This window comes from Tiliqua scincoides, chromosome 5 (genome assembly GCF_035046505.1).
Source record: "Tiliqua scincoides isolate rTilSci1 chromosome 5, rTilSci1.hap2, whole genome shotgun sequence".
Lineage (NCBI taxonomy): Eukaryota > Metazoa > Chordata > Lepidosauria > Squamata > Scincidae > Tiliqua > Tiliqua scincoides.
Window position 1 is genome coordinate 4,583,470 of NC_089825.1, and position 16,157 is coordinate 4,599,626.

Sequence of the window (16,157 nt, forward strand, 5' to 3'; positions counted from 1 at the left end):
AACGAGTCATAACAGGGGCACTTTCCAAGTCGCTGAGTCACCCTCTAGTGACTCTAAAGGACTCGAGTCGAGTTGCTCCCCCTTTAAAAAGCCTGCTGCGGAAAAAAGGGGTTGCTGCCGAGGGGTGTGTATGTGTGTGTCGGAGTTCTCTTTACTCACTCCCCTGATGTCCCTGCCTATCTGTAAACAGGGCAGGAGGGGGTGGGAGGGAGTGCAAGAGAGCGGGGAGAAGCAGCACTCTCTGTCTGTCTCTCTCAGCTGGACACAAGGCAGTTTACAGTAACGAGGCTCTTTCACCCCGCAACAGCCTCTCCTCTCCCAAGTCAAAACGCAAGAGGACAATTATTATTTTGCCCAGTAAACATCGTTGTCCTAAAACAAGCTGCCCATCAGCAATGCAGGATCCTGCAGCAGCTGCAAGACGTGGCCTGCAAGGGCAGTGCCCTGCTGTTCTCTCGCCTGCACGTGCACAGGCAGGACAGAAGAGGGCAGAGGCTTTTCAGGGACAAGGGCTGCATTGGGGGCTGCGTGTGCTGACACCACAACAGTCACCAAACGTTGTGCAAACTTCAGTCACTTCTAGGCTATCCATATTTGCTCTTCGTTTTCAACTGCATTTTGGGGTTGGGGGCCTAGGATTGGTGGCAATGGAAAGAGTGGGTTGGGGCCGGATCATGTCAGCATTCACGGCCCAATCTCATGGGCCTGCTGTGCCCCCAGAACATCCTCTGGCAGTGCAACCTGTTTTATGGCCAGCCATTCCATGCAGCCAGGTCACCACTGCAAGCAGCAAGCAGCTGCAGCCTCCAGAAAAGCCCCAGTGCCATCATGGTGGGTGGGTGGGTGGAATGGGTAGGGTAGGGGGAGGAATTGGGTAGAGACCAAGGGTGTGGGGGGGCCAGGAAGGGGGCCGCTCTGCCAATAGAGGTTGAGTCACATTATTCGGGAGGGATGACAAAAATCTCATTAAAGCAAATGCATTTTAAAAACCATGTCCTTTTGCGAGGTGATACAAAAACAGCCTTGCTGACCTTTGTGATGTAAGACAGAGTCATTAGGCAGACAATCCATCCATCAGTCTCCCTCCAGGTGCTTAGAAAGGCTTCACTCCAGCTAAGGACCCCTCCCTTCACCCAGAGCAAAGTGATTATTTTTCTTTCACAAGCTCAGGGGGAAGGGATGGTTTGCTTGCCTTGGAGTGAAGCCTGGAGAGAGAATGATTGATGGATTGTCAGCAGGCTGCCCTCTCACATTAACAGGCTATTGTTAAACTACTGTTTTCCTTTAATTTAAAGGGCCCCTCTCATTGCATTGAGATAGAAAAATCTATGGATTTTTCCATGGGTGAAAAATCCTTGAATAATTAGGTTATACCTGTAATCACTTGCATGACTGTCTCTCTACAACAGTAAGACAAGCAGTTTTTTAAAGTGTTATTTTAAAGGAATGCCTTTTTCCCCTTCTCCAGGGATCAGCACTTTCCTTCTCATTTACAGGGGCCATTCGTGTTGAGTCAAATCCGTGTATAACAAGATTGGACCTGTATTCTGTCCTCATTCCAGGCCTTGTCCACCTTCCTGAGTCCTTTTGGACTTGTGCCAGCAAACTGCAGCAGAGAAGGCCCACCCACCAGGCAAGGGGGACAAATGTTCCCTGACCTGGAGGAGGCCTCCAGGGCTGCCCTCCAACACAGGGTGTGTGGGGAGAGGGGAAGAGAGATCGGATTGGGCTGTAAGATTATGACAGGGTTTCTCAAACTGTGAGTCAGGACCTGATTGTTGGTGCGTCATGAAGCTGAAACCAACAAGCTGATAACCAAGAAGGCAAATGCATGGAAAGCGAACCAGACTGCATGTTTACTCACAAGTAGACAACCGTGCCTTGCTGCATCGTGAAGGGCGAGCCGAGAGGAATTCAATGCAGCGGCATCACTTGGGGGGATGCGAGCTGCACCGGGTGATGCACATGGGGGGAGGGGGGTGACCCTACTTTGGCCAGTGCCAAAATTTGGCCAGTGCCAGTGCCAAAATCTTGGTATTTTGGCCAGTGCCAAAATCTTGGTATTTCTGAGTACTAGAAAAGAAGGTCCCTGTGCAAGGACCGGGTCTCTGCTGACTCTTGGGGTGGCGCTGCTTTCGAGGCAGACTAGAAGCAGGGTTGCTTGTCATTGCCTTCCCCAGTCATCTTACCTTCCCCCAGCAAGCTGGGTAGTTATTTTACCGACCTTGGAAGGATGGAAGGCCAAGGCGACCTCAAGCCGGTCGTGGGGAGGGTTTTCGGTTGAAGGACTGCAGCCTGCCACTCTGCACCACACAAGGCTCTCGCTCTTTTTCTAATAATACTCTCATGGTCTATATCAATCAAAGCTTGGGAGGAGGTCCATCATAGGAGTGACCTGCTGGCCTCCTGGACCAGGCGACACAAACTCCAGAGACACCACTGATCCAGTGCCACCAGAACAGTTCCAATCCCATGAACGCAGCCCCCAAAAACACCCAAGAAGGAAGTCTCTCCTTCCAAGCTCGCAAATGTATTGAATCCTATGGAAAGCAAAGCTAAGCTGCATGTTTGTGCCTTGGATCATATTGAAGGTCAGTTGAAGGGGAATTCAAGGCCATCCAAATGGTCCTGATTTGATGAATGTAGAGCTCCACAAGTGCTCCAGAAGGCAGCCTCCCACCACAAAAAGGACAGCAGCAGGGGCTTCAGCTGGCCAGCTGAAACTTCTTTCTTTTTCAGTCTTGCAAAGCTAGGTGGGTCGTAATAGTTTGCCATTTCAAAAGTGGGTTCCAGAGGTTTGGGGACCACTGCTTTATTGGGAGGGGTTGCTGTCTTTTCCACCCCCCTCTCCCAGTAAAGCCTCCTTTCCTCTCCTCATCATTCTGGGTTTTAATGGTGTTGAGATGGAAACTTTGAATCTCAACCCCCCCCCCCAAAAAAAAACAAAAAAACAAACAAACAAAAAACAAGTTGGATTTTAAACTGATTTTGTACCAAATCCCACTGAACTGGCTTAAATAGACTCAAATTGAAATAAAAATAGACTCAGCTTAAAACAGACTCAGCTTAAATTGAACTGGGCAGTAGGTAGGGCAGAAAGTCTACTGATTTTTTTGGAGGGAGGGGGGAGGTTATTGCAGGCAGGCTACAGAAAGAATCCACTTGGTGGAACAAGGTTGGCTGGTTTCCCTATGTCATCTTCCCTAAAGATCTTCCCATCTTCAGCATGGGGTGCATGGGGTTTAGGGTGAAAACCGACAAGCAGACAAGTGGATCGACAACTCTGCACCAGGCAACAGAAAATAGAAAACTCCTGCCCTAAAGCTGGGCACCTGGAATGTAAGGACAATGACACCTGGGTTCTCTGACAACCTGCAAGAAATAGACGACGCACACAAAACAGCTGTCATCAACATGGAACTGAGCAGACTGCATATGGACATTGTTGCCCTTCAAGAGACGAGGCTGCCAGATTCTGGATCTGTCAAGAAGAGAAATTTCTCATTTTTCTGGCAGGGAAAACCAACGAAACCAGGGAACATGGCGTTGGCTTTGCGGTCAGGAATACCCTGCTGGAATCCATCATCCCACCTACTGTGGGAAGTGAGAGAATTTTGTCCCTGCAGCTCCAGTCACCAGCAGGACCTGTCACTCTCATCAGTGCATAGGCACTGACTCTGTCGTCTCCAGCAGAAGCCAAAGACAAATTCTACGATGACCTGGCCACCACTATCAAGAAGATCCCCGTAAAAGAGCCATTGTTCATGTGCAGATTTCAGTGCTGGAGTTGGTGCTGATCACAGTTCATGGCCCACTTGCTTAGGTCAGTTCGGCACTGGGAAGATGAACGAAAATGGCCAACGCCTGCTAGAGTTTTGCTGTCATTACGGTCTCTGTGTCAGCAACACGTTCTTCAACACAAAGCCCCAACATAGAGTCTCTTGATCTTGACCAAGATCAAAGCACTGGCACCAGCTCGACCTGATTCTCACCAGACGCTCCAGCCTTCCCAGCATCAAGATCACACGCAATTATCAGGGTGCTGCCTGCGACACTGACCACTCCCTGGTGTGCAGCAGAGTGAAACTGCAAACAAAGCGACTGTATCACACGAAAAAGGAAGGAAGACCTCGCATTGATACCAGCAAGACCCAGGAACAGAGAAACGTGGAGGAATTTGCACAAGCACTTGAGGAATCTCTTCCAGGCCCGGCTGACGCAAACTCATCCAACACATGGGAACATTTCAAGAATGCCGTTTACAACACTGCCTTGTTCATATTCGGCAAGAAGACCAACAAGGCGGCAGACTGGTTTGAAGCCCACTCTGAGGAGTTAAAACCAATCATTGAAGAAAAGAGGAGAGCTCAAGCAGCATACAAGGCCTGTCCCAGTGAGCGCAACCTGCAGGTCCTCCCAGCTGCTCGCAGCGAAGTCCAGCAGACTGCCAGGAGATGTGCTAACGACTACTGGCTGCAGCTCTGTTCCCAGATACAGATAGCAGCTGACACGGGCAACATCAAGGGGATGTATGATGGTATCAAGCAGGCCCTAGGTCCAACACAGAAGAAAATTGCCCCTCTGAAGTCTGCCGCAGGCGAGGTCATCCAGGATCGGGCGCAGCAGATGGAATGCTAGGTGCAGCACTATGAGCTATATTCCAGAGAAAATGTAGTCACCGAAGAAGCGCTGAACAACATTGAGTGCCTGCCTGTGCTGGAGGAGCTTGACAGTGAACCAACCCTAGAAGAACTTCACGTGGCCCTGGACTCCCTTGCCTTTGGCAAGGCACCTGGAAAAGACAGCATCACTGCTGAAGTCCTAAAGTGCAGCAAAGAGATCATCGTCACTGAGCTGCATGAAATCCTCTGTCTCTGCTGGAGAGAAGGTGGAGTACCTCAAGACATGAGGGATGCAAACATCATCACGCTGTACAAGAACAAAGGCGACAGGGATGACTGCAACAACTACCACAGCATCTCTCTCCTTAGCATTGTAGGAAAGCTGTTTGCCTGAGTTGCACTAAAGAGGCTCCAGGTACTTGCAGAGAGCGTCTATCCAGAATCGCAGTGCAGATTCTGAGCCAACAGGTCCACCACTGATATGGTATTCTCCCTTAGACAACTGCAGGAGAAATGCAGGGAACAACGACAGCCACTCTTTATAGCCTTCATAAATCTCACGAAGGCTTTCGACCTGGTCAGCAGGGACGGCCTCTTCAAGATTCTCCCCAAGATCAGATATCCACCCAGGCTCTTCAGCATCATCAGGTCTTTCCACAAGGACATGAAGGGCACTGTTGTCTTTGATGGCTCCACATCAGACCCCTTTGACATCCAAAGCGGAGTGAAGCAGGGCTGTGTTCTTGCGCCAACCTTGTTTGGGATTTTCTTCGCTGTCCTGCTGAAGCAGGCCTTTGGAACTGCAACAGAAGGCAACTATCTCCAGACTGAGAGCAAAGTCCAAAGTCCAGCTGAAATGTCTGCATGACTTCCTCTTTGCCGACGATGCAGCTGTCACTACCCACTCTGCCAAAGATCTCCAGCAGCTCATGATTTGTTTTAGCAAGGCCTGCCAAGATTTAGAACTGCCAATCAGCCTTAAGAAAACACAGGTCAGAAAACATGTGTTCAGGATATGGACGCACCTCCCGGCATTACAATCTCTGAGCATGAACTGGAGGTTGTCCATGACTTTGTGTACCTTGGCTCAACGATCTCCGACACTCTTTCTCTTGATACCGAGTTAAACAAACACATCGATAAAGCAGCTACCATGTTTTCCAGACTCACAAAGAGAGTCTGGTCCAACAAGAAGCTGACAGAACATACCAAGATCCAGGTCTGCAGAGCTTGCATCCTGAGTACACTTCTGTACTGCAGCGAGTCATGGACTCTTCGCTCACAACAGGAGAGGAAACTGAACGCTTTCCACATGCACTGCCTCCGACGCATCCTTGGCATCACCTGGCAGGACAAAGTTCCAAACAACACAGTCCTGGAATGAGCTGGAATCCCTAGCATGTATGCACTGCTGAAACAGAGACGCCTGCGTTGGCTCGGTCATGTTGTGAGAATGGATGGTGCCAGATCCCAAAGGATCTCCTCTATGGAGAACTTGTGCAAGGAAAGCGCCCTACAGGTAGACCACAGCTGCGATACAAGGACATCTGCAAGAGAGACCTGAAGGCCTTAGGTGTGGACCTCAACAGGTGGGAAACCCTGGCCTCTGAGCGGCCCGCTCGGAGACAGGCTGTGCAGCATGGCCTCTTCCAGTTTGAAGAGACACTTGGCCAACAGACTGAGGCAAAGAAGGAAGGCCCATAGCCAGGAAGACAAACCAGGGACAGACTGCACTTGCTCCCAGTGTGGAAGGGATTGTCACTCCCGAATTGGCCTTTTCAGCCACACTAGATGCTGTTCTAGAACCACCATTCAGAGCGCGATACCATAGTCTTTCGAGACTGAAGGTTGCCAACTAACTAACTCTTCCCTAATTTAATTATTTGTTTTAGTTTAATATTTATAATTATTTTAATTTATTTAATTATTCATAGCCCATGTATCTAGTGAAAATTGTTCCATTTCGTGCTTGCTGCATTCTCACGAAAGCACTTCCATGATGTAAATTCCAGCCATGACATCACTTCAAGGTTAATGACATGACTTCCCGTGGGTCCCGGACAGACTGTCATTCTGAAAAGTGGGCCCTGGTGCAAAAAAAGTTTAAAAACCACTGGATTAGGAGGATGGAGCAAAGCCTGAGGATTGTATCCAGAGGCTTCCCTCTTGGCTGTTGACGAGACAATACCAGATTTTTTATTTCAGCTTATTTTGTTCTAGCAGCTGGCTGACATCTAGGAAGCATCAAGGCACGAGTACAAGCTGCCCCGTTGGCAGTATGAAGGCAGGCACTTTCTGGGCATAAGAGAGCACTGCAGTGACTCTAGTCACAAACACATCTCAGTTTCTTTGCAAGCCACTTTTCTTCTTGTGTTCCTCAGGGCTGTGGAAACGAAGGGAGAGTTCATATGTTTCCATGCTGTTTTTCTTCCCTGGGGCAGCTGAGAAATCCAACATACAGCATAACACACGTGCTCCACATGCAAACTGTCCCACCATAAAGCGACCCACTGTGGCTTGGGTCCATGGCAGATGGTGGGGAAGAGGCAGGAGTGCTGGATCCAGGTGCCCTTCACCCCAAGTCTGCTGCCACCTCCCTGCCGGTCACATCAATCCATGTCAAACTCACTAAAGGCAAGCAGAAAGCGGGTCACTGGCTTCCTCGCCAGGCCCCGCCTCGCTGTCTTCCCAAGCCCAGCAGTGCAGGACTTCCCAGCCTCCTTTACAGAGACAATGCGTACGCACGAGCTCTTTTCCGGATGCAGTTCCTTTAAACTGAAAATCTGCTCGGGTTCTGCACTTCTGGGTCTGCAGACACAGAGCCTAGGAGTCTGGGAAAGGGCTTCCCCTGGCTGTCGTGTGGTGTGCCAGAGGTGGCGGCAGCAGACCCAGAGGTGGTGTTGGGCAGCAGGCAGGAACAAGTGCCCTGGGCACCACTTAAAGGGGGTGCCATTGAGCAGCTCTGAGAAGCTCCAAGTCGCTGTGCCCAGTTCTCACCAAACACGAGCAGGAGGACTCCTCTGGGAAAACCCGGACCTGACTTCACAATGTTGCCACCCTGCGTATGGTGCTGCCCATGCCTTTAATACTGATGGTCCATTCCATGATAGTGGCCATCAGTGCCTTGACTGCACTGGGTGAGCCTTGCAGCAAAAAGGGCACAGGGAGTCGTGGTATTGCCCACCTGGCAGCAATCAGTGCTGGCACTGTGGCTTATTCCTAAGGCTTGTTTTCAGTTGGGAGGAAAAAGGAAAAATTGAAAGCGGCCCTTGAAAATCTGGGTGATTTTTGGTGGGGTGAAGATTGGGGGGGGGGGCTCCCCAGCTGGCCTGCTATCGTTTTGGAGCGGGAGCAGTTGTGAGCAGCACAGCCCCTGGTGTCTTCCTGGTGACTTGCACAATGCTGCAGTGCACTCCAGGAGATCACAAGGCCTCTAGCTGGAGCCAGGCACAGAGGATGCAAGTGGCATATTCCCAGCTGCAGCCACTGTCCACATAGCCTGTCCAGAAGAGAAAGTGGCTGCCACCTGCTAAGCCTTGCAAACCCCCCCCCCCCAATTGGGGGGCTTTCAGTCAAGCCAAGTAATAACTTACCTCTGCCCATCAAGGTAACGGTTTGAAGAAATTCTCAGGGCGCCCAGTTCCCAGGCACCGTACTGGGCTGACGGGACTGGCAGGAAGGTGAACGTTCCCGTGTTGGGGAGATCCCTGCTCAGGGAGTAAAGATACTTCCATTCAGCTTCCCAGTTCTCTGAATAAGGTGTGCCTGTCCAAAGAAGAGAGGCAGTGAAATGACTTGGACTTGGACACCAGAAGCCACAGAAGGATGACAACAGCCTGGCCTCCCACCACCACATAAGAAGACGTTCCAGGTAGCTGTGTAACAGGATTAGGCTTGTAGAGTGTTTTCCTCTCCAGCCACTTAGTTCTACTTTCAAACTTAGGACCATCTAATCATAGATTTGGAAGGGACCTGCAAGAGCATCAAGTTCAATCCCCTGCCAATGCAAGCTGACCACAACCGTCATGTCCCACAGCTACAACTCGTTAGACTTTATGAAAAGATCAAGCTCATTTCATTCCAAGCTCTCGGAGTGGGTTGCAACAAGTCAAAGTAAAGACATAAAAACTGAAAAATGGGCCAAAAAGAGAGAAGTCCAAAGATAAGCCCTTCAGGCACCAAATCTGTTTTGTACAGTGTGTGATGATGTAGTTGCAGTTTGGTGTCATCAGATTTGGCCACCTTGCAGTTCACCTAAGTCCAGATCATCTTATGACAAGCTCTGTGCAGAAGTGCCCAGGTGGACCAGGCCCAGAAAAGCCCACCTGGTCCACCACCCTGATTCCAGCATTGACCACCCTGATGGCCTTCCCTGCGGTGATGCCCCCAGTGACATGGATTCCCAGCATCTGTTCCAGGAGAGCTGCTTTACCTTTTGCCCTCTCACTGCCACCGATGCTTCTCCAGTGGAAGCACAGCCCTCTTCCCATCCCTTTGCCTGCTCAACTATGCTATCCACAGATTTCCAGGCCAGCAGATGACTGCCTCATGTGCAAGACACGTTCTTCTGGTGCGCACAGAGGCAGCGACGGCAGCAGGTACCTGTTTCGTTGTATCCCCACACTTCTATGTTGACGTGTGTGGCTGGCAGCGTCTGGGGGCTCCAGGTCAGAGTCAGGTTTCCTGTAGTCCCTGGGGTGCCGTAGTACTGCCACTTCGTTTCATTCACTAAGGTGCTTTTTTCCGAAGGCGACACTCTGCTGTGATGAACTGCAGCACAAAGCACAAGGTGTGACGACCAGCTGGCCACCGCTTTACAAGTGCTGCCAGCAGGTCTCTTCTCACTGGTGGAGGGAGGCAGAAACAAGGGTGTGGGGGCCACAGGCCTCTGGAAGATGCTGAGCTCCCTGTACTTGCTCTGCTGGGAGGCATGAGGTGGCAGTGCCCTTGCTATGTGCTCAGGCAGCATCAAGCCTCTTCCCCTCCCCTCTCCCCAACCTTGTCTCCAGGAAGGAAGGCAAAGGGACTGGTCAGATTGGCTGTGATGTGCCCACAGAAGTATTTCTTGTGGCCACCTGTGCCAGACTGTGAACTATCTTGGGCACCTTGTGCAACACAGGAGCGTATTGATGGTTGCAGAAGCTTTCATAGACTACCAAGCGCCTGATGCCTCAGGTGCCTGAAGGAAAATCCTCAGCAAGGGCGTCTGAGTGTGTATGGCCAGAGAAAAACACCTGAAACCGGGGGGGGGGGGGGGAGAGAGGATCAAGTCTAGTCCATCATGCTTCCTTCATTGGCCTCTGGGAAGGCCACATGCAGCAGAGAAAGGCAGATACCTCTCCCTCCAAGGACCTCAGGATGATGTACATAGCCTCCTCCCCTCCTTTTGTCCTCACAACAACCCTGTGAGGTAGGTGAGGCTGAGGGGGGCACATCACCCAGGAAGTTAAGTGGGAATTTGAACCTGGATCTTCCAAGTTCTCAAACCACTACTCGATCCTGACTCTCAAACAGGATTTCCCGTCATCATCTTTTTCCCAAGCTAAACTTCTGCAGCCTTTCCTCTGGTCATTGTGGTCAACCTCTTTTGGACATACATATAAGTGCTGATTGAGGATTTCACTTCAGTGCAGCATCTGGTAAAAGGCTACAAGATTAACATGACTGGAGGTTGGCCCCTGGACCTCGTGTACAGAGAGAGTGAGGTCCTTGTGATGAGAATACTTGGCTGGTGGCTCAGAAGGAGACGACACAACCAGAGGGCAGGGCGAACAGGGCCTCAGTGCTGCTTGAGACAGAAGACAAGCCAATGAGGGACATCACGGGGTTACTGCAAGTCACCTGACATCCAAGCTCCTGACCGGGGAAACGTTCGCCCGCCATCACTGGAAATGTCCAGGCTGAGGATGCCAATCTGATACAGCAGGGGGGAGATGCAGTGCACAGCGCCGTCTTCTGCAACATACCCAGTGGTTTCAATTGTCTTTGCAAACCTGCCAACATTAAGAAGAGATGCCTGGTGGGCAACAGGTGCAAGCAGGGCTGGCCACCCATGAAGCCACTGGAGCAGTGCCTAGTGGAGGGCGCCCAACTCTGTCCTCCAACTCGCCTCCACCGAACCTCCTTCCACTCGCTGGATTGGAAAAGGAAGAGGAAGTGGGGGGTGGGTGGGAGGTGAGTGCTGAGAAGGAGCGCCGGAGAGCAGGAGGAGCAGAGGCTGGCGTGTCATCTGGTGGGGGGCAGCATCTGACATCAGGAGGCCTGGGGGCAGCCCTGGTGCAGCCCAGGAGACAACTACCTTCACTTGCTTGCTTGGCCCTCCCCTGCCCCCCTCCCCTCAGACTCATCTTTCAGTGGCAACACTCTCACTGAAGCCCCTTGACCCTCTCCTGAGCCATGCTGACCTCCTCCCCTGCCATGGTCCTGTTCTGGCCCTCTGTTGTTCTCCTGCCACATACCAATTGCACATTGATGACATCCAACTCTACCAACACTCCCTCCCAGGCACCCCAGCCAGTGTATGGAAGGGCCAAGCTTGAAACGTGGTGGCACTGCCGTGGGGCTGGGGAGTGGGCAGGGGTTTTGGAACTTTGCCCCCACTGCCATTTTCCTCCTCCTCATTCTGCCCTCCTTGCACTATTTCAAGCATTGGAGATGGAAAAGGTGCAAATGAGAGCAACAAAAATGATTCCTGGGCTGGGGCACCTTCCTTATGAGGAAAGGCTACAGTGTTTGGGTTTCTTCAGCCTAGAAAAGAGGCGCCTGAGGGGGGACATGACTGAGACATACAAAATCATGCAGGGGATGGACAGAGTGGATAGAGAGACGCTCTTTTCCCTCTCACACAACACCAGAACCAGGGGACATCCACAAAAGCTGAGTGTTGGAAGAGTTAGGACAGACAGAAGAAAATATTTCTTCACCCAGCATGTAATTTGTTTGTGGAACTCTTTGCCACAAGAAGTAGTGATGGCATCTTGCCTGGATGCCTTTAAGAAGGAATTGGACAAATTTCTGGAGGAAAAGTTCCTCACGGGTTACAAGTCATAGTAGGTATGTGCAAGCTCCTGGTTTTAGGGGCAGGCTGCCTCTGATTGCCAGATGCAGGGGAGGGCACCAGGTTGTGTCTGTCGTGTCTGTTTTGTGTGCTCCCTGGGGCATTTGGTGGACCACTGTGGGATGCAGGAAGCTGGACTAAATGGACCTTTGGCCTGATCCAGCAGGGCTCTTCTTATGTTCTTAAACTCCCCGGGACTTTAAGTGGGGGAAAGGAGTCCTGGGCACCACCCGTCTCCTGTTCTTAGAGGCTTTTCTCTTTGGAAGCGCCTGTGGGTGTAGTGACTCTCTCTTAACTGCCACTGTTTCCGCTTCTAGTGATGTTTCACTTCCTGTGCTCAGACCCTGCTTCACCTTTGCACTGCTGCAGGTCTGTGAGCTATGTGAGCCTGTCCTGCCTGCAAATCCTCACTGACAAATAAGTGAGTGGGGGCATCGCTGCTCCTGGCAGCCTCTTGGAGCTGAAAGGTGCTTCTCAGCTCACCTGCATTTCACATCAGAAGAGGAGTCCAAGGTCACGTTCAGAACAGTGAAATCTTTCCCACCAAGCAGGGTCCCCGAATATGGAGAGATGGTCAGGCAGAATTTCCAGTAGTCGGGACAGCACACTCCTAGAGACTCGCAGGTCGCTTGGCAGGAGCAGGTGGACAGAGATGTCCCACAGTGGTCGGAGCAAGAGTCTTGAGCTCCTGCTTGGAAAAGGGAAACTGGATCAGCAAAAGCCTGCTGAAGGGTTGTCTCCGCTCGTGGGGCAAGGGGAAGAAGCTCGCCCAACTCACGCTGTGCCCCTTGCTAACGGCAGGGACCTGGATCTCTTTTCGGAGGCAAGACTCCTGTGTGTGGCCCTGTGCCCAAGTATTCGTTGACACTGAGCCCAATTCGGCCAGCAGCCGAGTTTCCTCCCCTGCTGGTAATTAGGCGTTCTTCCGGACTGCGTCTTGGAGTTGCTGCTCCCACACCCTCCTGCTAATTTCCCAGGAACTCTCTCAGTGTCCTGGGCGTACTGTTGTTAAGCAATTACAACCCAGGAGAAAGAAGGGAGTTCTCAGTTGCTATTGGAAAGCAGGCAGAGAGGGTGCCAACCTCCTCTTGCAGGGCAGTGCATGCAGCCATGGCCAGGGCCCTCTCCTACATCACTATCAACGTGGAACACCTCCTCAAAGGCCCCCAACTGACCTCCCCCTAAGGAGGAGGAGGTTCTTCTGGTACCTCGGTCCCAAGCACCAAACTCCACTGCAACGCCACTGCAAGGTTCAATAATGTCAGCAACACTGTCAGGGACTCAGGTTACTGGGTTAGGAAAGAGGTTTGGACTGCCGTAAGTTCACTGTTGAATCAACTACTGTTACCTGGGAGAGATCCAGCTTTTGCCAGTCTTTGTGTAAAGAATTCAAGACCCTGGTAGCTTTCATTAAACAAGAGTTAATGGATCAAGAAACACCTTGGATGGGCACCTCCACCAGGACCCTCAAGTGCCGCTTACTGAGAGGCAGGGCTGAGACAGGAGATGATCTCTCCCTTTCTCCCCTTCTTGGGAGGCCTTAATCCAATCCCTTACCATTAAATGACAAACCATGCGCTGCATCTAGTGGTGGTGGTGGGTGGTAGAGAAAAGTAGAAGTATTTTCTATTTACCTCTGTGTAGGCCTCCTGATTGCCTATGGGTTTCTAGGACCTATGCCAGCTATATCGCTGGCATAAGTCTGAGGAGAGAAAAGTGGTAGGGCAGGTTTGGAAGAAGCGGCTAGGATCCTGGAGCACGCTCTTCCACCAGCTTTTTATACATGCAGAAGGTCCATGCAGCACATTCTTAACATGTTGTTTGTATACAGTTGCATATTACTGTATTATTGCTTATTGCTTATTACTGGTGCCAAGGGAGGGCACCAGGATGAGGTCTCTTGTTATCTGGTGTGCTCCCTGGGGCATTTGGTGGGCTGCTGTGAGATACAGGAAGCTGGACTAGATGGGCCTATGGCCTGATCCAGTGGGGCTCTTCTTATGTTCTTAACTACAATTCCCAGGAAGCCTTGCAGGTCTCTTGTTATGAGGTGTGCTCCCTGGGGCATTTGGTGGGCCGCTGTGAGATACAGGAAGCTGGACTAAATGGGCCTATGGCCTGATCCAGTGGGGCTGTTCTTGTGTTCTTATGTTCTTATGTTCTTACTAGTAAATCCATCACTAGCTTATTTTAATTCCTTCCAGGAAGAGGGATTATAGGTTAACCCTTGTTTTTTCCTTGGTAGGTTAATATTATCCCCATATCTCATTTCCCTGGGGTCCTTCTGAGGTCTTCCAGGAACGATACCTAAAAACAGTGAATGCCCCCACTTAACTGTTTGGTGGTCTTAGTATGTTCCTTCTTGCAGCCCCTTATATTCTTGCAGCACAAAGCTCTTCCCTCAATTTGCCATTGTTTGCTCCTAAGGCAGCAGGAGTCATTCCTTAATTTACTTATTTACCCTTCTCTGGAAGACAAAGGAAGAACAAGGATTATCCTGCTTCCCAGCCCTTTTGGTACTACAGTTCATGATGGGGTCTTTAAAATGTCGAATGCAGAATACATTTCTATCGTTTGTTTTGTCATGGCCCACACCCCTGGAAGCCCAGGCCCTGGGGGTTCCCCCCCCCCCTATCCTCAGGCCTGGGCCTAGGACTTCCTTTCTCTGGGTAAAACAAGACCCAGAGCACCTCTTCTTACTACAGTGTTATTCTGTAGCAGCACAAGCTGTGGCAGCTTTCAGCAGAAGCACTTGCAGACTACCATCTCGAGAGCCACCAGGCTGGGAGCGTTGGAACTTGCAGGTGGATGGAGACCCTGCTTGCCCCATTCCCCTCCCTTGCGCTATTCTGCCTGGCTTCTGGCACCACTTTGGGCGCCACCTTGCCTGTTAGAGTTCACATTTCTGCATTAATGGATTGGATGCTGTACGGATACATTAATAGATTGGATTAGTCTTTAACCGTTTGCTGGAGCTACGTCGAGGTAGCCTGTCAATGGTTGGCAACCTTCAGTCTTGAAAGACTATGGTATAAGCCTACAGCACCTGGTATTCCCAGGCGGTCTCCCATCCAAGTACTAACCAGGCCTGACCCTGCTTTTGCTGTCAATCCTATTAGATAAATAGAGAAATAAGTAAAACATGTGGACCTGTGGGACAGGTGAGAGTCACTTCCACCCATTTCCACCCTGGTTGCGCCACTGAATGGCTGAATTGATTCTCAGAGGCACTTCCTTCATGCCTCCAACCCAAGGTCAAGTTCCATTTACAAAGCAGGAAGAAACAACAACACTCATGCTGTCGCACAGGCTGCCTCAACACCCCATGTCCAGGGAAGCTCTGCCACCCTTCAAGTCACCCTCCACGCCCCTCCTCTTGTGGTGGGATTCTCAGGGTCAGATTAATTTAGCAACAAAAGTAGCGCATGCTGTGGGCCCGCTTTCAAGCTCTCTCTGGGGAAAACAATCTGGCAACCCTGTTTACATGTTGGGGGAGCTGCATGGGATGTAGTCATTTCAGACATCATTAATAACACAAACAAACAATTTTGTCCAGATTTCACTGCGCCGGCGAACCCCTTGTTCCACAGGTGCTGGCTGTGGCAAACATGCACAATGCGCTGCTACAGCAGAAGAGTTTGAGGCCCCAGCAGGAAGGCCTGTGCTGGCCTGCTGGCACCCACCCAGTACATACCAGAGCAGGTAAGCTCTGCATGGGCAGGCGAAGGGGTGGAGTGAAGGCACAAGGGGGCAAGGAGGGATGTAAGGCAGTGGGGGGTTGGTAGCGATGGGGGTCCCTTCATAACATATGATACAGGCCCGACCACACTAGCTCAATTCGGCCCTGGAGTTTCTGCCTCTTGCTATTCTGAGGGTCAAGCAAGAACTCCTTAGGCCATCACCAGTCTGAGCTTTACTTCCCAAGGACCCACAGCATCCCCTGACCCAGACATGCAAGCACTTTTGCCCTTTCAGAAAACATGAGAAGAGCACTACTTCCATGCAGAACAATCCCCATGAGGTTAGCCACACTTTTGCCCTAAATCGGAAGAGAATTTCATTGTGCAGGCAGCACTGAGCTGTGGTTTGAGCAGTACAAAGTGAACTGAGGGAACTGGTAGTAGTCCAGAGTGGATCAGCTGGGCCAGAGGCACACAAGCTCCAACACTCTGGCGCATGAAGCCATAGGAGGCCAGGTTCCCTTGTCACGTCCTACATCTCCACCTGCCTTTCGATAGTAGTCAAGGGTCCTTCTGGAGAAGGATTTTGGTCCTTCCAGTTTGTGGGTCTTCTCTGTGGTTCAGACCTCTGAACTGTAGCACCCATTCTAGATCAGCCACCAGACCGTCCTCTTCAAAGAGTAATTTTAAATGGGACCCACCTGCTTGCAGCAGAAAAGTACTGAGAAAAAGGCTGAGGAGGAAGCCAGTGGCACAGGTGAGCATCATGCTTGAGTCAGGATTGTTTCCCTTCCAGGT

The 16,157-nt window shown here is 51.1% G+C and overlaps 1 protein-coding gene across 1 annotated transcript in view; it reads right to left on the bottom strand.

The window, feature by feature from the left end:
- The window catches only part of SUSD2 (sushi domain containing 2), a 34,692-nt gene extending 18,835 nt beyond the window's left edge, over positions 1 to 15,857 (bottom strand). The window contains exons 1-5 of the mRNA XM_066627495.1: positions 15,755 to 15,857; positions 12,163 to 12,370; positions 10,464 to 10,615; positions 9,225 to 9,392; positions 8,216 to 8,387 (exon numbers count right to left, since the gene is read on the bottom strand). Coding sequence (XP_066483592.1) covers positions 8,216 to 8,387; positions 9,225 to 9,392; positions 10,464 to 10,615; positions 12,163 to 12,370; positions 15,755 to 15,857 — 803 coding nt within the window. The remainder of the gene's footprint in view (positions 1 to 8,215; positions 8,388 to 9,224; positions 9,393 to 10,463; positions 10,616 to 12,162; positions 12,371 to 15,754) is intronic.
- Positions 15,858 to 16,157: the final 300 nt, after the last annotated feature.